The 22,765-nt window shown below is 41.0% G+C and overlaps 1 protein-coding gene across 3 annotated transcripts; it reads left to right on the forward strand.

The window, feature by feature from the left end:
* The first annotated feature begins 14,077 nt into the window (after window positions 1-14,077).
* Window positions 14,078-22,537, forward strand: LOC125521963 (26S proteasome non-ATPase regulatory subunit 2 homolog A-like). 3 transcript variants are annotated; one of them, XM_048687029.1, is made up of 25 exons: window positions 14,078-14,307; window positions 14,436-14,536; window positions 15,310-15,430; window positions 15,511-15,570; window positions 16,325-16,392; window positions 16,790-16,823; window positions 17,406-17,477; window positions 17,661-17,699; window positions 17,787-17,905; window positions 17,989-18,103; window positions 18,180-18,272; window positions 18,462-18,620; window positions 18,722-18,829; window positions 18,900-18,980; window positions 19,274-19,414; window positions 19,499-19,603; window positions 19,677-19,895; window positions 20,149-20,316; window positions 20,420-20,635; window positions 21,047-21,106; window positions 21,188-21,295; window positions 21,407-21,492; window positions 21,596-21,704; window positions 21,794-21,972; window positions 22,055-22,537. In XM_048687029.1, the coding sequence occupies exons 1-25, from the start codon at window positions 14,281-14,283 to the stop codon at window positions 22,125-22,127; spliced, it is 2,661 nt and encodes an 886-aa protein (XP_048542986.1). In that variant the 5' UTR covers window positions 14,078-14,280; the 3' UTR covers window positions 22,128-22,537. The 3 variants fall into 3 exon arrangements, with proteins under 3 accessions (XP_048542986.1, XP_048542988.1, XP_048542987.1); XM_048687031.1 differs by having other exon boundaries at window positions 18,180-18,209; XM_048687030.1 differs by having other exon boundaries at window positions 14,079-14,307; window positions 20,200-20,316.
* Window positions 22,538-22,765: the final 228 nt, after the last annotated feature.

Consider the following 22,765-nt stretch of genomic DNA (forward strand, 5'->3'; position numbering starts at 1 on the left):
ACCCGTTGTAGATGGACGTAGAGCTTATCACACCCGATCATCACGTGGTGTCTGGGCACGACGAACTTTGGCAACGGTGCATACTCAGGGAGAACACTTTTTATCTTGAAATTTAGTGAGAGATCATCTTATAATGCTACCGTCAAACAAAGCAAGATAAGATGCATAAAAGATAAACATCACATCCAATCAAAATATGTGACATGATATGATCATCATCATCTTGTGCCTTTGATCTCCATCTCCAAAGCATCGTCATGATTTCCATCGTCACCTGCATGACACCATGATCTCCATCATCTTGATCTATATCAATGTGTCGTCACATGGTCGTCTCGCCAACTATTGCTCTTGCAACTATTGCTATCGCATAGCGATAAAGTAAAGCAATTATTTGGCGCTTGCATCTTATGCAATAAAGAGACAACCATAAGGCTTCTGCCAGTTGCCGATAACTTCAACAAAACATGATCATCTTATACAACAACTTATATCTCATCATGTTTTGACCATATCACATTGCTACGTCTCGAGCTAGCGTTGGTTTTCCCCGAAGAGGAGGGGGTGATGCAGCACAGTAGCGTAAGTATTTCCCTCAGTTTTTGAGAACCAAGGTATCAATCCAGTAGGAGGTCACGCGCAAGTCCCTCGTACCTGCACAAAACGGCAGCAACTCGCAACCAACGCTTAGGGGTTGTCAATCCCTTCACGGTCACTTACGAGAGTGAGATCTGATAGAGATAATATTTTTGGTATTTTTGGTATAAAGATGCAAAGTAAAAAGTAAAAGCAAAACAAGTAAAATAAAGTAATGGAGATTGATATGATGAGAATAGACCCGGGGGCCATAGGTTTCACTAGTGGCTTCTCTCAAGAGCATAGATATTCTACGGTGGGTGAACAAATTACTGTTGAGCAATTGATAGAATTGAGCATAGTTATGAGGTTATCTAGGTATGATCATGTATATAGGCATCAACGTCCGTGACAAGTAGACCGACTCCTGCCTGCATCTACTACTATTACTCCACTCATCGACCGCTATCCAGCATGCATCTAGAGTATTAAGTTAAAAACAGAGTAACGCCTTAAGCAAGATGACATGATGTAGAGGAATAAATTCATGCAATATGATAAATACCCCATCTTGTTATCCTCGATGGCAACAATACAATACGTGCCTTGCACTCTTCTGTCACTGAGTAAGGACACCGCAAGATTGAACCCAAAGCTAAGCACTTCTCCCATTGCAAGAACTACCAATCTAGTTGGCCAAACCAAACGGATAATTTGAAGAGACTTGCAAAGATAACTCAATCATACATAAAAGAATTCAGAGAAGATTCAAATATTATTCATAGATAAGTTGGATCATAAACCCACAATTCATCGGTCTCGACAAACACACCGCAAAAAGAAGATTACATCGAATAGATCTCCACAAGAGAGGGGGAGAACATTGTATTGAGATCCAAAAAGAGAGAAGAAGCCATCTAGCTACTAGCTATGGACCCGAAGGTCTGAAGTAAACTACTCACACTTCATCGGAAGGGCTATGGTGTTGATGTAGAAGCCCTCCGTGATGGATGCCCTCTCAGGCGGAGCTCCGGAACAGGCCCCAAGATGGGATCTCGTGGATACAGGAAGTTGCGGCGGTGGAATTAGGTTTTTGGCTCCCCCCTGGTCTAATGGGGGTACGTAGGTATATATAGGAGGAAGGAGCACGTCGGTGGAGCTCCGAGGGGCCCACGAGGCAGGGGGGCACGCCCTCCACCCTCGTGACCTCCCCGGAAACTTCTTGGAGTAGGGTCCAAGTCTCCTGGATCACGTTCGGTGAGAAGATCACGTTCCCGAAGGTTTCATTCCGTTTGGACTTCGTTTGATATTCTGTTTCCTCGAAATACTGAAATAGGCAAAAACAACAATTCTGGGCTGGGCCTCCGGTTAATAGGTTAGTCCCAAAAATAATATAAAAGTGGAAAATAAAGCCCAATATAGTCCAAAACAGTAGATAAAGTAGCATGGAGCAATAAAAAATTATAGATACGTTGGAGACGTATCAGGCATCCCCAAGCTTAATTCCTGCTCGTCCTCGAGTAGGTAAATGATAAAAAGAGAATTTTTGATGCGGAGTGATACTTTGGCATAATTTCAATGTAAATCTTCTTAATCATGGTATGAATATTCAGATCCGAAAGGTTCAAGACAAAAGTTCATATTGACATAAAAAATGATAATACTTCAAGCATACTAATTAAACAATTATGTCATCTCAAAATAATATGGCCAAAGGAAGTTCATCCCTACAAAATCATATAGTTAGGCTATGCTTCATTTTCATCACACAAAGATGTTCCCAACTTCTATACCCCCGATGACAAGCCAAGCAATTGTTTCATACTCAAATAATCTCAAACTTTTTCAACCTTTACGCAATACATGAGCGCGAGCCATGGACATAACACTATGGGTGGTATAGAATATGATGATGGGGATTGTGTGGAGAAGACAAAAAAGGAGAAAGTCTCACATCAACGAGGCTAATCAATGAGCTATGGAGATGCCCATCAATTGATGTTAATGCAAGGAGTAGGGATTGCCATGCAACGGATGCACTAGAGCTAAGAATGCTCAACAAAAGAAAACTAGTGGGTGTGCATCCAACTTGCTTGCTCATGAAGACCTAGGGCATTTTGAGGAAGCCCATCGTTGGAATATACAAGCCAAGTTCTATAATGAAAAATTCCCACTAGTATGAACAAGACAACTTATGAGACTCACTATATGAAATCATGGTGCTACTTTGAAGCACAATATATGAGACTCGCTACATGAAGAACAAGGTGCTACTTTGAAGCACAAGTGTGGAAAAAGAGATAGTAGCATTGCCCTTTTTATTTTCTCCTTCTTTTTTTGGGCCTTTTTTTTTCTTTTTGGCCTTTCTCTCTCTTTTTTTGATTGGGCAATGCTCTAATAATGATGATCATCACACTTCTATTGATTACAACATAATGATTACAACTCGATACTAGAACAAGATATGACTCTATATGAATGCCTCCGGCGGTGTACCAGGATGGTGCAATGAATCAAGAGTGACATGTATGAAAAATAATGCATGGTGGCTTTGCCACAAATACGATGTCAACTACAAGATCATGCAATGGCAATATGACAAAAGTAAAGCATGTCATGATGATGATGATGGAAGTTGCATGGCAATATATCTCGGAATGGCTATGGAAATGCCATGATAGGTAGGTATGGTGGCTGTTTTGAGGAAGATATAGAGAGGTTTATGTGTGAAAGAGCGTATCACATCATGGGGTTTGGATGCACCGGCGAAGTTTGCACCAACTCTCAATGTGAGAAAGGGCAATGCACGGTACCGAAGAGGCTAGCAAATGGCGGAAAGGTAAAAGTGCGTATAATCCATGGACTCAACATTAGTCAAAAGAACTCATATACTTATTGCAAAAATTTAGAAGTCATCAAAAATCAAGTACTACGCGCATGCTCCTAGGGGGATAGATTGGTAGGAAAAGACCATCGCTCGTCCCCGACCGCCACTCATAAGGATGCACAAGCCAGGTACACTTCATGCTTCAAATTTGTTACACAACTTTAACCATACGTGCATGCTACGGGACTTGCTAACTTCAACACAAGTATTTCTCAAATTCACAACTACTCAACTAGCACGACTATGATATTATCACCTCCATATCTCAAAACAATTATCAAGCATCAAACTTATCTTAGTATTCAACCCACTAAAAAGAAATTTTCACATATCTTGAATACCAAGTATATTAACATTAAGCAAATTACCATGCTATTAATGACTCTCAAAATAATTTAAGTGAAGCATGAGAGATCAAGTTTATTTAAAACAATCCACCACCGTGCTCTAAAAGATCTAAGTGAAGCACTAGAGCAAAAATTATCACGCTCAAAAAGATATAAGTGAAGCACATAGAGTAAACTATCAAGCTCAAAAGATATAAGTGAAGCACATAGAGTATTCTAACAAATTTCAATTCATACATGGCTCTCTCAAAAGGTGTGTACAGCAAGGATGATTGTGGCAGACTAACAAGCAAAGACACAAATAATACAAGACGCTCCAAGCAAAACACATATCATGTGGTGAATAAAAATATAGCTCCAAGTAAATTACCGATGGAAGTGGACGAAAGAGGGGATGCCTTCCGGGGCATCCCCAAGCTTTGACTTTTTGGTGTCCTTGGATTATCTTGGGGGTGCCATGGGCATCCCCAAGCTTAGACTCTTGCCACTCCTTGTTCCATAATCCATCAAAAGAATTCACCCAAAACTTGAAAACTTCACAACACAAAACTCAATAGAAATCTCGTGAGCTCCGTTAGAGAAAGAAAACAAAAGACTACTTTAAGGTACTGTAGTGAACTTGTTCTTTATTTGTATTGGTGTTAAACCTACCGTATTCCAACTTCTCTATGGTTTATAAACTATTTTATTGGCCATAGATTCATCAAAATAAGCAAACAACACACGCAAAACAGAATCTGTCAAAAACAGAACAGTCTGTAGTAATCTGTTACTAACGCAAACTTCTGGAACCCAAAAAATTCTACCAAAATTAGACGACCTGGGAAATTTGTTTATTGATCAGAAGCAATTGGAATCACTATTTTATCACATTCTGGTGATTTTTGACAATTCGGGCACTGAGCGCAAAGATTCTGGAAATTACAGCAAGATCAAATAACTATCTTCCAAGAAGATCTAATAGGTTTAACTTGGCACAAACACTAATTAAAAGATAAAACCACATCTAAACAGAATCTAGATGGATTATTTATTCCTAAACAGAACCAAAAACAAAAAACACAAAATAAAATTGGGTTGCCTCCCAACTATCGCTATCGTTTAACGCCCCTAGCTAGGCATAAAAGCAAAGATAGATCTAGGTATTGCCATCTTTAGTAGGCAATCCATAAGTGGCTCTCCTGATAGATTCATATGGTAATTTTATTTTCTTTTTAGGAAGGTGTTCCATGCCCTTCTTTAAGGGAAATTGGAATTTAATATTCCCTTCCTTCATATCAGTAATTGCACCAATCGTTCTAAGGAAAGGTCTACCAAGAATAATAGGACATGAAGGATTGCAATCTATATCAAGAATGATAAAATCTACGGGCACATAATTCCTATTTGCAACAATAAGAACATCATTAATTCTTCCCATAGGCTTTTTAATAGTGGAATCCGCAAGATGCAAGTTTAGAGAGCAATCATCAAAGTCACAAAAATCTAGCAAATCACACAAAGCTTTGGGGATAGTAGAGACACTAGCACCCAAATCACACAAAGCATAAAACTCGTAATTTTTAATTTTAATCTTAATTGTAGGTTCCCACTCATCATGGAGTTTTCTAGGGATAGAAACTTTCAACTCAAGCTTTTCTTCATAAGATTGCATTAAGGCGTCAACAATGTGTTCGGTAAAGGCCTTATTTCGACTATAAGCATGAGGAGAATTTAACACGGATTGCAACAAGGAAATACAATCAATTAAAGAACAATTTTCATAGTTAAATTCCTTGAGATCCAAAATAGTGGGTTTAGCAATATCTAGATTTTTATTTCTTTCAATCCCTTTTTTATCAATTTCATCATCAGGATCTAAAAACTCAGAATTCTTAGAACGCCTTCTAGGTAAGGGAAGATCATAATCAGATTCATCAAGATTCACATTGCAAAACAACGATTTAATAGGGGACACATCAATAACTTTCAGATCTTCATCTTGATTTTCATAGGATTTAGAAGAACACGCTTTAATAAAGGCATCTTTGTAAGCACGCATCCTAGCGGTTCTTTCTTTGCACTCATCAATGGAAAATCTCATGGCTTTGAGAGACTCATTGATATCATGCTTAGGAGGAATAGATCTAAGCTTTAAAGAATCAACCTCAAGAGAAATTCTATCAACGTTCCTAGCCAAATCATCAACTTTAAGCAATTTCTCTTCAAGCAAAGCATTGAAATTCTTTTGCGAATTCATAAACTCTTTAACACTACTCTCAAATTCAGAGGGCATCTTATTAAAATTTCCATAAGAGTTGTTGTAGGAATTTCCATAATTATTAGAAGGATTACTAGGATAAGGCCTAGAATTAAAATTCCCTCTATACGCGTTGTTACCAAAACTATTCCTACCAACAAAATTCACATCCATAGATTCATTATTATTCCCAAGCAAAGTAGATAAAGGCATATTATTGGGATCAGAAGAAACACTCTTAACAAATAAATTCCTAAGTTCATCCATCTTTTCACTCAAAACATTGATTTCTTCTATAGCATGCACTTTTTTATTAGTAGATCTTTCAGTATGCCATTGAGAATAATTGACCATAATATTATCTAGGAGTTTAGTAGCATCTCCTAAAGTGATTTCCATAAAAGTGCCTCCCGCGGCCGAATCTAAAAGATTTCTAGAAGCAAAATTCAATCCAGCATAAAAATTTTGTATAATCATCCATAAGTTCAAACCATGAGTAGGAAAATTATGTAGCATTAATTTCATTCTCTCCCAAGCTTGTGCAACATGTTCATGATCAAGTTTCTTAAAATTCATAATATCGTTCCTAAGAGAGATAATCTTAGCGGGAGGAAAATACTTAGAGATAAAAGCATCTTTGCACTTGTTCCAAGAATCAATACTATTTTTAGGCAAAGATGAAAACCACGCTTTCATAACAAGATTCAACAAAGCAGTATTGATTTCACAAGATTCAGTATTGGCAAGAGGAGCAATAGGAGTGCTAAGGAAATCATTGTTATTGGTATTGGTGAAGTCACACAATTTGGTAGCATCTTGGGCCATCACGACAAGCAAGCAAACTAACACACGAGCAAACAAAAGGCAAAGGGAAAGAGAGGGCGAATAAAACGGCAAGGGTGAAGTGGGGGAGAGGAAAACGAGAGGCAAATGGCAAATAATGTAATGCGAGAGATAGAGATTGTGATGGGTACTTGGTATGTTGACTTTTGCGTAGGCTTCCCCGGCAACGGCGCCAGAAATGGCTCGTTGACGGGAGAGTAAATCTTGACTTGACTTGGCGTAGGCCTCCCCGGCAACGACGCCAGAAATGGCTCATTGACGGGAGAGTAAATCTTGACTTGACTTGGCATAGGACTCCCCGGCAACAGCGCCAGAAATCCTTCTTGCTACGTCTCGAGCTAGCGTTGGTTTTCACCGAAGAGGAGGGGGTGATGCAGCACAGTAGCGTAAGTATTTCCCTCAGTTTTTGAGAACCAAGGTATCAATCCAGTAGGAGGTCACGCGCAAGTCCCTCGTACTTGCACAAAACGGTAGCAACTCGCAACCAACGCTTAGGGGTTGTCAATCCCTTCACGGTCACTTACGAGAGTGAGATCTGATAGAGATAATATTTTTGGTATTTTTGGTATAAAGATGCAAAGTAAAAAGTAAAAGCAAAACAAGTAAAATAAAGTAATGGAGATTGATATGATGAGAATAGACCCGGGGGCCATAGATTTCACTAGTGGCTTCTCTCAAGAGCATAGATATTCTACGGTGGGTGAACAAATTACTGTTGAGCAATTGATAGAATTGAGCATAGTTATGAGGTTATCTAGGTATGATCATGTATATAGGCATCACGTCCGTGACAAGTAGACCGACTCCTGCCTACATCTACTACTATTACTCCACTCATCGACCGCTATCCAGCATGCATCTAGAGTATTAAGTTAAAAACAGAGTAACGCCTTAAGCAAGATGACATGATGTAGAGGAATAAATTCATGCAACATGATAAATACCCCATCTTGTTATCCTCGATGGCAACAATACAATACGTGCCTTGCAACTCTTCCTGTCACTGAGTAAGGACACCGCAAGATTGAACCCAAAGCTAAGCACTTCTCCCATTGCAAGAACTACCAATCTAGTTGGCCAAACCAAATGGATAATTTGAAGAGACTTGCAAAGATAACTCAATCATACATAAAAGAATTCAAAGAAGATTCAAATATTATTCATAGATAAGTTGGATCATAAACCCACAATTCATCGGTCTCGACAAACACACCGCAAAAAGAAGATTACATCAAATAGATCTCCACGAGAGAGGGGGAGAACATTGTATTGAGATCCAAAAAGAGAGAAGAAGCCATCTAGCTACTAGCTATGGACCCGAAGGTCTGAAGTAAACTACTCACACTTCATCGGAAGGGCTATGGTGTTGATGTAGAAGCCCTCCGTGATGGATGCCCTCTCCGGCGGAGCTCCGGAACAGGCCCCAAGATGGGATCTCGTGGATACAGGAAGTTGCGGCGGTGGAATTAGGTTTTTGGCTCCCCCCCTGGTCTAATGGGGGTACGTAGGTATATATAGGAGGAAGGAGCACATCGGTGGAGCTCCGAGGGGCCCACGAGGCAGGGGGGCGCGCCCTCCACCCTCGTGACCTCCCCGAAAACTTCTTGGAGTAGGGTCCAAGTCTCCTGGATCACGTTCGGTGAGAAGATCACGTTCCCGAAGGTATCATTCCGTTTGGACTCCGTTTGATATTCTGTTTCCTCGAAATACTGAAATAGGCAAAAAACAGCAATTCTGGGCTGGGCCCCCGGTTAATAGGTTAGTCCCAAAAATAATATAAAAGTGGAAAATAAAGCCCAATATAGTCCAAAACAGTAGATAAAGTAGCATGGAGCAATCAAAAATTACAGATACGTTGGAGACGTATCACACATCACAACATGCCCTGCAAAAACAAGTTAGATGTCCTCTACTTTGTTGTTGCAAGTTTTACGTGGCTGCTACGGGCTTAGCAAGAACCGTTCTTACCTAAGCATCAAAACCACAATGATAGTTTGTCAAGTTGGTGCTGTTTTAACCTTCGCAAGGACCGGATGTAGCCACACTCAGTTCAACTAAAGTTGGAGAAACTGACACCCGCTAGTCACCTGTGTGCATAGCACAGCGGTAAAAACAGTCTCGCGTAAGCGTACGCGTAATGTCGGTCCGGGCCGCTTCATCCAACAATACCGCCGAATCAAAGTGTGACATGCTGGTAACCAGTATGACTTATATCACCCACAACTCACTTGTGTTCTACTCGTGCATATTACATCAACGCATAAAACCTGGCTCTGATAGCACTGTTGGGGAACGTAGTGATTTCAAAAATTTCCTACGCACATGCAAGATCATGGTGATGCACAACAACGAGAGGGGAGAGTGTGTCCACGTACCCTCGTAGACCAAAAGCGGAAGTGTTAGCACAACGCGGTTGATGTAGTCGTACGTCTTCACGATCCAACCGATCAAGTACCGAATGCACGTCACCTCCGAGTTTTGCACACGTTCAACTCGATGACGTTCCTCGAACTCCGATCCAGCCGAGTGTTGAGGGAGAGTTTCGTCAGCACGATGGCGTGGTGACGATGATGATGTTCTACCGACGCAGGGCTTCGCCTAAGCACCGCTACGATATGATCGAGGTGGATTATGGTGAAGGGGGGCACCGCACACGGCTAAGAGATCAAGAGATCAATTGGTGTGTCTATGGGGTGCCCCCTGACCATGTATATAAAGGAGTGGAGGAGGGGAGGGGCCGGCCCTCTCTATGGCGCGCCCTAGGGGAGTCCTACTCCCACCGGGAGTAGGATTCCCCCTTTCCTAGTAGAACTAGGATCCCTTCCAAGTAGTAGGAGTAGGAGAGAAGGAAAGGGAAGGGAAAAGGAGAAGGAAGGAAGGGGGCGCCCCCCCTCCCTAGTACAATTCGGACCAGCCCATGGGGAGGGGTGCGGCCACCCTTTGAGGCCTTTCTATCCTTTTCCGTATGGCCCATTAAGGCCCAATACGAATTCCCATAACTGCCTGGTACTCCCGAAAATAGCCGAATCACTCGGAACCTTTCCGATGTCCGAATATAGTCGTCCAATATATCGATCTTTACGTCTCGACCATTTCGAGACTCCTCGTCATGTCCCCGATCTCATCCGGGACTCCGAACTCCTTCGGTACATCAAAACACATAAACTCATAATATAACCGTCATCAAACTTTAAGCGTGCGGACCCTACGGGTTTAAGAACTATGTAGACATGACCGAGACATGTTGCCGGTCAATAACCAATAACGGAACCTGGATGCTCATATTGGCTCCTACATATTCTACGAAGATCTTTATCGGTCAAACCGCATAACAACATACGTTGTTCCCTTTGTCATCGGTATGTTACTTGCCCGAGATTCGATCGTCGGTATCTCAATACCTAGTTCAATCTCGTTACCGGCAAGTCTCTTTACTCGTTCCGTAACACATCATCTCACAACTAACTCATTAGTTGCAATGCTTGCAAGGCTTAAGTGATGTGCATTACCGAGAGGGCCCAGAGATACCTCTCCGACAATCGGAGTGACAAATCCTAAGCTCGAAATACGCCAACCCAACAAGTACCTTCGGAGACACCTGTAGAGCATCTTTATAATCACCCAGTTACGTTGTGACGTTTGGTGGCACACAAAGTGTTCCTCCGGTAAACGGGAGTTGCATAATCTCATGGTCATAGGAACATGTATAAGTCATGAAGAAAGCAATAGCAACAAACTAAACGATCAAGTGCTAAGCTAACGGAATGGGTCAAGTCAATCACATCATTCTCCTAATGATGTGATCCCGTTAATCAAATGACAACTCATGTCTATGGTTAGGAAACATAACCATCTTTGATGAACGAGCTAGTCAAGTAGAGGCATACTAGCGACACTCTGTTTGTCTATGTATTCACACATGTATTATGTTTCTGGTTAATACAATTCTAGCATGAATAATAAACATTTATCATGATATAAGGAAATAAATAATAAATTTATTATTGCCTCTAGGGCATATTTCCTTCAATGTTCATCATAGACCGCCCACAAGGCCGATCAGTGATGTGGTATTAGTAGTGACTACCAGCCGGTCAGTGGTAACGATTCCATTCAGCAATGCATTCCCACACTTTATTTACGTATGGTTACCATCTATGCAAACAAAATTAACAAAAAGATAGGAACACAATACACATGCACAATCATTCAATTACACATTAATTTTCATTAACACAATTCACATGTACATTCACACAGTTCACAACATTTACACAGTTCATAACCAACAATTCGAGAATACTAACCAAAGCTACACACTTCACAGTTGATCCTCTTAACAAACTAGATAGAGGACATATTTTCTCACCGATCTCTATCCTACTTCATAAACCCTTTGGTCAACTTCTGTTGTGCAATGCCACTAAAATGTAAGTCTACACACAACAAAAATTGTCAACACAATTAACATAAAATACTTATTGGTTCATTTAATACACATGTACTCCCTCCGTACCATAATATAAGATCTTATTATATAAAATATGCTCATATATTGGATGTAACAAGATCTTATATTATGGGACGAAAGGAGTAGTTAAGAATAGCATACCTTAGTTTAATACACTCCTCTCGTGGACTCTCCCAGCTTCCCCAAGAAGCAGCAAGTGGATATTTGTTGTGTGTCAGGAGATGGCATAATCTTCCAACACTTGTTTCACATCCTAAGAACCTATTCCCCTTCTCTTCTTCTACTTTTTGCAGTGCAACTAAAATATATGCCAGCTACAATAAAAATATATTTTTTAGATCTAGTTGAGTTTCATTAGACATCAAAAACTAAAGTAATATGCACAAACCAAGTTTATCATTGAACAATATTCCACTCTATCTCCTAATGAGGGAGTTGGTTGCATTTATACTATTTTCGATCAAATATTCATCACTATATTGTCACATATAACATGCATGATATATACTTCGGGGCAGAGCAACCCGCAAGAAAATGGTTGCATTTAAACATTATGAGTTTTTTTGAAACAACCGAAAGTGGTTGAATATGACTAAGTTATTGAAACTGGTTGAAATATGACTAGAATATTGATATGTATGAATATATTAAATTTTAATTATAAAAATATTTAAATGATGAAAGTTCATCTTTGTTTTCAAATTTAACTTTCTGAAACGCCATTGAAATTATTTCAAAAATGAACTAAAAATTCAAGAAAGTGCACTAAAATCCCTTTTGAACTTTCATAAGAAATATTTTAAAAATTAATTTGAAATTTTAAATCATGGAACTATTTTGGATTTATTTCAATAACTAAAAATATTGATATTTTTGTTCTGCCATATATACTAAAAATATAAATACAACTAACAAATACCTGGATACCCTCACATTAGTTAGAAGGGGTCCGCTATATGCAACCAATGGCCGAGCTTCGTTTAAGCGAAATTGACCATGACTCGCTTAGTTTCGTTGCAACACAATAGGCGTGAGAGAAATTTTGGGTCTTGTCGAAAGATAACAGGGCAGTGCTAGTCGTTGGCCGACCGATAGCTAGCACCAATCAATCATCTCTGACGCAAGATTGTCCCGCACTCAACCGCTCGATCAAAGTGTTCTGCTTGTCTTCACTCTTAGCTCGCACATCAGCACGCTGGCCGCCGAGAAAAAAGGAACCCAGCCGCATCTTGCGCGCCTCCAGCGCGCTCTCGCGCAGGGGAAATTTGGGGTTGCCGCGTCGTTGCTCTGTCACCGACAACGATGAAGTAGCTAACATCCCGCTCTAAAGCAATGCCGCCCTCAGCTCATAGTTGTGCCCGTGACCGGCCACAGCTTTGGTGGACGCTAGTCGCAACAATAGTTGGCGTCACACGTAGCTTTGGTCGACGTTGGTTGCAGCTTTGGTCGACATCGGTTGCAGCTTTGGTCGACGTTTGCAACTTTGCTCGTGATCGGTCGTAGCTTTGGTCGACCTCGGTCACATCATTGGTCAACGTTAGTGGCAAGTTTGCTCATGATCGGTCTTAGCTTTGGTCGACACTAGTCATTGCATCGACGCACCGCAATAGCATTGGTTGTGGCCGGTTGTAGCACGGCGGTGACCGATCGCAACATCGACGACCACCATTCGTACATCGGTGGTGACCAGTCATAACACCAAAGGCGACCAGTTGCAGCACAAACAACCACTAGTTAGCATCAACGCTGATCGGTTGCAGCACCGACGACCACCACCAGTGTTGTCCTCTCATGGCAGCTCTGTTCGCTCCTCACATCATGCGTCAGTTGTAGTAGTTGTCAGCCTCCTTCCCGCAGTATCACCGGTAACCCCCGCAACACTATCGTGTGGCACCTGGTCGCAGATCTCGGCGAGAGAATGGTAAAAATTGTGGGAGAGAAGAAGGAAAAAAAAGGAGGGGAGTAAGAAGGGAAAGACTCTCAATGAAGCTATGAGCTGAAGGAGCCAATGCAAAAAGAAGACGACGGGGAACAAAGAAACACTGGCATGCGGAGAAGAAGATGGGGAACCGAGGAACAAACGAGCGGTTTCTATGGAGAGCCAAATGAATAAGGTGTGTGCGGTATACCATGGGCATACGTGTCGATTAAGGTGATGGGTGTCAATGCTTGACAACGAGTGACTGTTAAAGACTGAGATCAATCACATGATCCCAAATCATTTGCCAATAGAATATGGGCCACCAGTTTGCATTGTAGCTTCGTCAGTAATTACAACTCCACGAAAAATGTCTTTGCACCCCAAATTCCGTGTGAACAAAGTCAAGTCCATTTGAACACCTGTTATGCTAATATATTTTCAGTTTTTTGAAAAAAAAATCAGATTTTCTTGACAACTATTTGCATGTGGTTTCCACGGTCATTAAAATTGACTTTGAACCATAATTTCATTGCAAAAAAAAAGTCGGGACCATCTGAACACCCATTGTGCTAATTTATTTTCGGAAAAAATTTGGTACATGCGTTTTCCACGTTCGGGGCACTACACATTTCCTCACTCCTCACCCGTAACAACCCAGCCAGAGGCGGTTCTCCCTGAAAAAAAAAAGAAGAAGCAAGAGGCGGTTCGCTCGTGTGAAGTGAACACACGCGTGATTAATAACCGTTCCGTTCCGTTCGCCAGCTGGCTCGATATATAAACACTTCGCGTTTACTTGGATTGACTCCCCAGCCCTCACCGGAAAGATCACCACACCAGCCAACTCAAATCCTCCCTCCCTCCCATTCCGATTCCCCAGCGACTCCCCGAACCCCCTCGTAAACCCTACCTCGCCGCGCGAGGGCGCCAGCCGCGGTGGTGGAGCGCCCGCATCCGCCCCTTCCCCGCCTCCCCCGCCCCGCCGCAGCAGGCAAGGGCATGGGGAAGATGAAGGGGGACGATCTGGTGAGCAGCGACGACCCCGCCGCTTCTCTCCCTTCTCTTCCTCCGCCTCCTCCCCGCGGGGCGGGGGCGCCGCTCGTCCTCTCTCTTACGGGTGCGGCCGCGTGACTCGCGTCTCGTGCCTGTCGCAGCCGGAGGAGGATCGCGAGCTCAAGGCGCGTCTCGAGGATTGCGTGGAGCGGGCGCAGAGCCGCGACCCCCGCCTCCGGGTAGGCGCCATCGACACCCTGAGGTAATGCCTACTGCCGCTTCTGAACTTCCCCCGGGATTCGGCCGCATCGCTGTCAAATTTGGATGGCCAGTTTAGGCGCGAAATCCAGATTCCGTGTGATTCGGGCGCGAAAACCAAATTCGGCTCGGGCGCTGCTGCTCTGTTTCTAGTCTCCCGCACCACTGTCAATTATGGTTAGTTTCGGTTCTGGTCTCCTGCTTAGTTCCGGTTCGGATTCAGGCGCGTCGCTGTCAATTTTGGATGGCCATTTTGTAGGCGCGAAAACGAGATTCCGCGTGATCCGTTTTCTCGATTCGCATGCAAATGTTTGTTGCGCCGCTGCTTAGTTTGTTGTCTCCTGCACCCTAATCTCTGGGTTGATTGCTTGATTTACCTACCGGTATGTACTGCAATCTGCAGGCGAGTTTATGGGAAATGTTATGCTCTGCGAAATTCACTGTCATGAAAATTCGCGAGGACGGGGATTCTGTTCTGGTTTTTGGTAGTGCTGGTTTGCTTATTTTGCAAGGGCACCGATTTTGGGCCCAGTTGGAGGCTCCTTACGTCCCTCTGCTCTTAAGTTGGGACAGGATACTACGAAATCAAAATTCCTATTGCGTCATGCTTTCGCTGTCGAATTTCCCTATCATGTTATGATGGGATATTTGGTTTGGTTTGTTCATTTCGAATGTTGCATCCTACTGCTACTATTGACTGCAGCACTGCATTCCTCAAACAGCTAACATGCCATTTTTCTTCTCAGTTCATAGTTAACTGTAATTAATGCTTAACAGGAAAGAGGTTTGTGCGGCGACAAGCTCAATGACGTCTGTCCCGAAACCACTCAAATTCCTCCGTGCACACTACGGAACTCTCAAGGCTTGCTTTCAGAGAATGCGGGATCCTGCACAGAAGGTATCAAGGGATTGTTAATGTCTCAGTTGGCCCAAGCTTAAGTACTGTGGTGCTTATGATTTTCTGTTCTTATTGTGCAGAAACATATGGCTGACATTCTGTCAGTATTGGCCTTGACAGCGTCTGCTGAAGGAGAAAGGGTATGCAGAAATACCAAAGCACTGTTCAATCATTTGTGCATTTCCTTCTGTTAGTAATTTAGTATATATCTTGCTGTTCTACAAATGACCATCATGGGAAATTCTGAGCAAAATATACTCTACAAATAGTTTTCATTTATTTCTAGTTCATAGTGGTTAGGGTTTACTTCAGCACTCATAAATACTGATCTTAAAAGCAGACTAGATGGCATAAGCAAAGAGCAAATATGTGAAGGCCCCAAACAAAAATCTAGATTAGCGGCCTCATCTCTCTGTTATACACTTATGCTGTAACTAACTTGAACACACTAAAAATTTAGTGGTATTCATCGTAACCTACCTGTAGCTCGGTCATATCTCATCCTATGTTCCCCTATTCGACCATTATCGACATCAACACATGGGCCATCAATTGATTTATTTAACTTCCGGATTGATCATCCTGTGCCCAATGTTGCTGGCGAGAGAACCAGATCTCTTTCACAGCAACTTCAACAGTGTTATGCTTTGACACAAACCAGATAGCTAACAGGCACCCAGTCCTTTTCTTTTCTCGGATATTTTAACACCAGAACCTACATGTAGTTACATTTACTTTTATACAGGTTTTCCCTCATCGTAAACCACCTAACTTCCATTATACTACTTCATAAGCTTTTTTGGAAAGCTGAACACTGAAATGAGCATCTAGATTTAGTTGACCATTACTGTATAGGGCTCTCTTGCTAAATTTTGCTTCCTTTTCTTGTTTTAGGAAAGCCTGAAGTACTGTATGATGGGCTCTTTAGTTGATATATGTTCATGGGGTCATGAGTACGTGAGGTAATGGCATCCAGCTTCCCTGGATGTAATTCCAACCTTACTTTTCTCTTCATGTTACTTGTAAGTTGTAACTAGCTCCCTATTAGCATTATTTACTATTTTGTCTTCCTACAAGCTATTTCCATCCTTGTAGCTACAAATACAACGTGATGTGAATTTCTTTTTGATATGCTGGCTCAGATACAATACTAAATCTAAAGAATCACTCCAAGTAATTTTTTGTTGTTCCAGTTTAAATGTTATTCGCTTACCATCCTAGTCACTCTGCCATGTCAAATCTAAGCTATACTGTTTGGAAATTAATGGGTTATAGCATTGCTCTTAAGTTTTTTTTGTTGCGGAGGCTCAAGCTGTTTCATATAGTGGGCTCTAATTATGTCAATGTCTTGTTCGCCAGAAACTTGGCTTTTGAAATTGGAGAAGAATGGAAGGTTAGATCCTAATCCACTTCATCATTTGTATTGCATGTTTTCTTATATATTCTTCATAGTACCCTGTTCTGTAGTATGATATCCACTTTCTGTCCGGATGGCATGCCATTTTGTGTCAGTTCAGTTTTTCCTGAACATGTACATTGTATACGCTAACATAGTTTTTGGCAAAAAATAATGGGTATTCAACTGAATACCAATGAATTGAAGTGGGCCCGCCCCTGGCACTCTTCACAGTAGTATGACATCCAATTTCTGTCCAGATGTTTATTGAAATCGAAAGTGTTTTGATTGTTTTTCCTCGAACCTCTTGATTTTATAGTCAGTGTGTATATTAGTATATACTTTACTGGTTGATGTACCATGATTTATGTGGCTCCCCATCTGACAATACTCTTAAAGTTGTGATTGCTGGTTTGCTATCTCTTAATGCATTCAATCTTGTTAGAAAAGAAGTTCCATCAACTTTTTCTTTTGTTATCTATGCTGTAGTGTATTAGTTGTTCCATGTAGTTGGGCTTAAATATGCAAACTTTATTCTTGGTCTTACATTTATAATGCTAAAATTTTCTTGTTTTGCAGTTCAATGACTCATCAACGCCAATTGAATCCAAAATAAAACTAGTGCTGGAAATTGTCAAATTTCACATGAAGGTTGATTCTGATAAGATTTTGTGTGTTGCATTTGTTTCATTTTGTTAATCCATCATATAAAATTATTAACTTATGTGAAATATGCTAATCTCTAATTGATAACCAATAGTAATTTTTTAAAAGAAAGCTAATAGTGATTAATTCATTGATGGATTGAGAGTTTGATGGGTTTTGTTATTGTAGCATAATGCTGAAACTGAAGCTCTGGATTTTTTGATGAAGGTTTGGTGAAACATTTCTGTTTGTATTAATGGATCAGTTCTATAATTATTGTGATGCAACTGAAGTATGATATTTCTTTGTACATAGGTTGGATACCTTGAGTTGCTTTCAGATGAAAAAAAAGAAGAATACATTATGAGGCTACTTCATCTTGTTGACTCTACCAACTACAAAAGGGCATGCTTGTATTTGACTAGTTGTTCTAAGTACGTGAATGAATTTATGTGTTCTCCAATTTTATCGATATTAAACTTGTGAACACTTGTTATGTTGGGGCTGAAACTTGCAGATACTTATCTACACCCGACCATAAGGCCACACTTGACATTGCCTATGACATGTATATGAAGTTTAGGGATCTTGGAAGTGCTTTAAGGATTGTGCTTTTGGTCAACGACCACAAGGTGGGTGAATGAACTATGCCTGCGATTTTGAGGTCCGAAATTCAATGACACTAACATCGATTTCAATGTCTTCTAGTATTGTGGTCAGAATGTGAAGATGAAGAAGGTATTTGCAGAAACTAAAGATTTCTCACTGAAGCAGCAATTTGCATTTATGATAGCACGCTATGTGAGTCTCATCCATGCTCACAGACATGCAACAGAAGCAAAGTTACCTATTTTTGCCATCGTCTGCTGATTTATAATTCTGATCATTGCGATAGTTGTATCTACAGATTCCATACTAGAGATAGTTTAAATCTTTCAGCAGATTCTTTGATTTTTATTTTTATTTATCAATGAATTCTTCTTATTGAAGGGTTTAAGCATGGAGATTGATGATGAGATGGTTGCAGATGAAAATGAGAAGAATGCTTTGCAGGAAGTGGTTTATAACACCAAACTGAGTAAGGGGTACCATATCCTTGCGCGGGATATTGGTGTCATGGAGCCAAAATCTCCAGAGGACATATATAAGGTAGTATTTTGTTAGGTTATTTGCCGATTCAGTTGTTTGAGCAGTTTGTTAGTTTGTTTAAGCACCCCAGTTAAAATTTAAAAGACATGCTCATTTGTTAGGTTCATCTGATTGGCGGTCGAGGTACCAAAAGCTCCAGCCTTGATTCTGCAAGGCCGAATTTGGCCGCAATTTTTGTCAATGCATTTGTGAATGCTGGTTATTGCCAGGTTAGCTCTTATGAATTTCCTCGCCATCTTTATGGAAAGTAAAGATATTAAGATCATGTTCTTGTTGCAGGACAAACTCATGACTGCAATACCAGATTCTTTGCTATTCAAGAACAACGAACTTTGGAGAGCCAGTGTAGTAGCTAGTCTGGTACTGATATAATCTTATTTCTATTAAATGCACCTTTTAGATTACTACTCCCGCCGTATCAAAATATAAGACGTTTTTTGTAGGCTATATTAAATGCACCTTTTAGATTACTACTCCCGCCGTATCAAAATATAAGACGTTTTTTGTAGGCTAAAAAACCCTACAAAAAACGTCTTATATTTTGATACGGCGGGAGTAGTAATCTAAAAGGTGCATTTAATAGTTTAGCCTACAAAAACGTCTTATATTTTGGTATAGAGGTAACAGTACTAAATACAACACATCATTTTCAGGGAATGATACATATGTGGGATCCTGATTCAGGATTTCCCAAACTTGACAAGTACCTGCACAGCAATGATACTAATGTCGTTGCAGGAACTTTTTTAGGTATAGGCATTGTCTCTTCTGGTGTGAAGAATTATCGGGATCATGTACGCGCCACCTACCTTACTGTATCCATCCTCTTGCTCTTCTAATGCAAGCCCTCTGCTTTAATAACCTCTTATGTTTTCCAGGCACTTGCTCTTATTTCTGAGTATAGCAAGGGTGCAGCATCAGTTACACGGATTGGGGGATTCTTGGGTCTTGGTATTGCTTATGCTGGGTCCCGGAAAGACGAGGTCAATTCAATACATTCCCCTATAGCTGAAATACCCTTATTATCTTGCATTGATACAGTTTCCGAATTTTCAGCTTAAATCACATTTCTCAAGTACCTTGAGTAACCCCCAAACACCTTTGGAGGACTTAGTGTTCTCTGCCATCTCCTTGGGATTGGTGTTTGTTGGTTCCTGCAATGAAGAGATTGCAGAGTCAATCATATCTGTCTTGAAAAATCACAGTAAAGAGCTTACAGAGCCCATTATTCATCTACTTCCAGTTGCCCTTGGCCTTCTATATCTTGGAAAACAGGTAATTTTGTTGTTCCTCCATAGTAAGATTCACAGCTTCTTGTACAATTTTTTCTTGTTGCGGAGCATAGAATAATTATAAAACATGTATCTATCGTTTCGGTGCCTGCCCTTATACTTGTGGACATCCTTTTATGATATATCTTAAACCCATGCTTTGGCTGGTTTCTCTCCATTGTTGTAAAATAGTTTCATCTGCCGATGTGATTTATATTTAAATATCTTTTGTTTTGTATGTGTGTGCGTGTGCACAGGCTTATGCATTTTTCCTATTCATCTCGTTGATCTTAACAACATTGTATCAGGAGATGGTAGTTGCTACTGCTGCTAAGGTTTCTGAAACATTGGAAGAACCATTAAAGAAGTACTGTGGCCTGACTCTTACGTCTTTGGCATATGCTGGGACAGGGAATGTGCTTAAGGTAACTTGCCTTCAACAGATACATGAATTTCAGAGAGGCTGTACAATACCAACAAGTCCAATGCATAGCTAGTTTTTATGAATCATGCCATTTGGATTTTCAGGTTCAGGAGCTCCTTTGTAGTTGCTCAGATAAACTTGTGAAAGGTGGAAGTGACCAAGGGCCAGCAGTCCTTGGAATTGCTCTTATTGCCATGGCTGAAGGATTAGGAGCTGAAATGGCTGTACGGTCCCTCGAGCAGCTTTTACAGTATGGTGATTGTAGTATTAGAAGAGCAGTTCCTCTTGCTCTTGGCATGCTCTGCATATCCAATCCAAAGGTACTCCTATATTTTTGTATAAGCTTGCTTGTTTTTCTATAACATTAAATGGAAATGAGTCATACTTTTGTGATATTAAAAGCCCTTTCAAATGTACCATGAAATTGAATGGAAACATTTATTGGGTTGCACACATACTGGCAATATATTAATACCAGTGGAAGCATAATAGGCTAAGAACATGCACGGCTGTTAGTTTTTCATCTATTGCATCATCCATTTTGGTCCGAATGTGCTTGAAGAACATGCTTTGTTAGGCACTTATTTGGTCTTACTTGATTATTGGCAACTATACATGCTTTGCTCCTTATTTGATTCTAGCTCACTGAGTGCCTGCAGTTATGGTATATTTGATGTAAATAGATTGTATCTTCCAGATGTCTAGTTTCATACTGTCTGCATATCATGTAGGCGGTTGTTGTGGACACACTGAATAGACTGAGCCATGATACGGACGGTGCAGTGTCGATGGTTAGCAACTTCGTCACAATATATAGCATATTAATACCTCTTGAAGCTTAAGATTATGTTTGATCAAATCGGTACTTTCAGGCTGCAATCATCTCACTGGGCTTGATAGGTGCTGGTACAAACAATGCACGTATAGCCGGATTGCTTCGTAAGCTCTCAAGTCAGCAATATGGCGGTTATCTGTATTGTGTAAGTACAAATATACAGCAAAAATAAATAAATTATGTCCTTGTTTTAAACACTAGTAAGATTTCCTGTGGTTATTTAAGTTTCAGATGATTTGATTTCGTTTGATTTCAGGTGAGGATTGCACAGGGTCTTGTTCACCTTGGGAAGGGCTTGCTGACACTTGACCCATGCCACTCTGACAGGCTACTTCTATCTCCGTGAGTAATGTGCCCCATATGGTTTCCCTTTGGTTTTACTGGAAGCACGTTTCAAAAAGCTCTTGTTGTTGGTGTTGTTGTTGTTGTTGTTGTCACTTTTCAGCGTAGCACTAGCTGGGCTTGCAACCGTTCTGTACGCATGCCTTGACATGCAACCCATCATCGTCGAAAAGTATCCCTACATGCTATACATCCTCGCCCTTGCTATGCAGGTATGTATCTCCTACTGTACTAAGGACTCAGTGGTAGAGTTAAAGAAGAATCACATGATTTGAAATGTGTGTTTCTCTGCTGGGGACAGCCTAGGATGTTACTGACTGTGGATGAGGATCTCAAGCCCCTACATGTGCCTGTTCGTGTCGGCCAAGCAGTCGACGTGGTCGGTCAGGCGGGAAGTCCCAGGACCATCACTGGCTTCCAGACGTACAACACGCCTGTAGTGCTTGCTGCAGGGGAGCAAGCTGAGCTAGCAACTGAAAAGTAATTACAGAGCATTTTCGAAATGAATCTTATGTTCAGTAACTTGATTCTTGCTTGAGCTTATTGCTGTTCCTGCGTGTAGATATATTCCGCTGACACCAGTTCTGGAGGGCTTTGTGATCCTGAGGAAGAACCCAGAGCATCATGAAGATTGAGAGATTGGTGCGATGCAAGCGGAAGCGGATCTGCGGATGGAGTGTCATGAACAGGCTTGGTCAACATCTAACTGTCACACAAGCAAGTGACAATGACTATTGTGAAGAGGCTGCAAATATTCCTTAACAGAGTACAGGGACAATACAAAAGTATAGAATAAGCTCAGGGGTCAATGTACAGAGGGAGATTGGGTCGATGTTTCTTCGAAAAGAGGAGAAGCAACTTTGTCGGAACGGGGAACAGAAACAGATGGCTGCATAGCATAACCTCAATCAAATTTTGTGTTTTCACTCACTAGACTGTTTTTGAGATGCATATAATAGACATACTCAGTTGTCCGATGTTTTCTGCCCTTTTAAGAAGTCACTCATCATGTATCTACAATGCTAAGACATCCGCAAATGATCAACTTTTTGCACCCATCTGTTGCAAAAGCAAACATAATCTATAGATGGATAAACTTGCATTTTGTAAGAAAGCTAGTAGTGCACTGCCGAGAGGTGACTATCTGTCATTCACGACCTCATTACTGATGGAGGTACTTTCTGTAGATTGATTTACGACTTCACCGGCGATATCATTCAGAACAAAATAGCCTCCTTTTTGTGGAGCAAGGAAGAACGACTGAGTAAATCTA

The sequence above is a fragment of the Triticum urartu genome, chromosome 7, assembly GCF_003073215.2.
Source record: "Triticum urartu cultivar G1812 chromosome 7, Tu2.1, whole genome shotgun sequence".
NCBI lineage: Eukaryota > Viridiplantae > Streptophyta > Magnoliopsida > Poales > Poaceae > Triticum > Triticum urartu.

Bases quoted from the DNA above. Each gene is read 5' to 3' on its own strand.
- LOC125521963 (XM_048687029.1), top strand. From the start codon at position 14,281: ATGGGGAAGATGAAGGGGGACGATCTG. The intron at 19,896-20,148 runs GTAATTTTGTTG...GCGTGTGCACAG, and splicing joins TTCTATATCTTGGAAAACAG to GCTTATGCATTTTTCCTATT. The intron at 21,973-22,054 runs GTAATTACAGAG...TCCTGCGTGTAG, and splicing joins GCTGAGCTAGCAACTGAAAA to ATATATTCCGCTGACACCAG.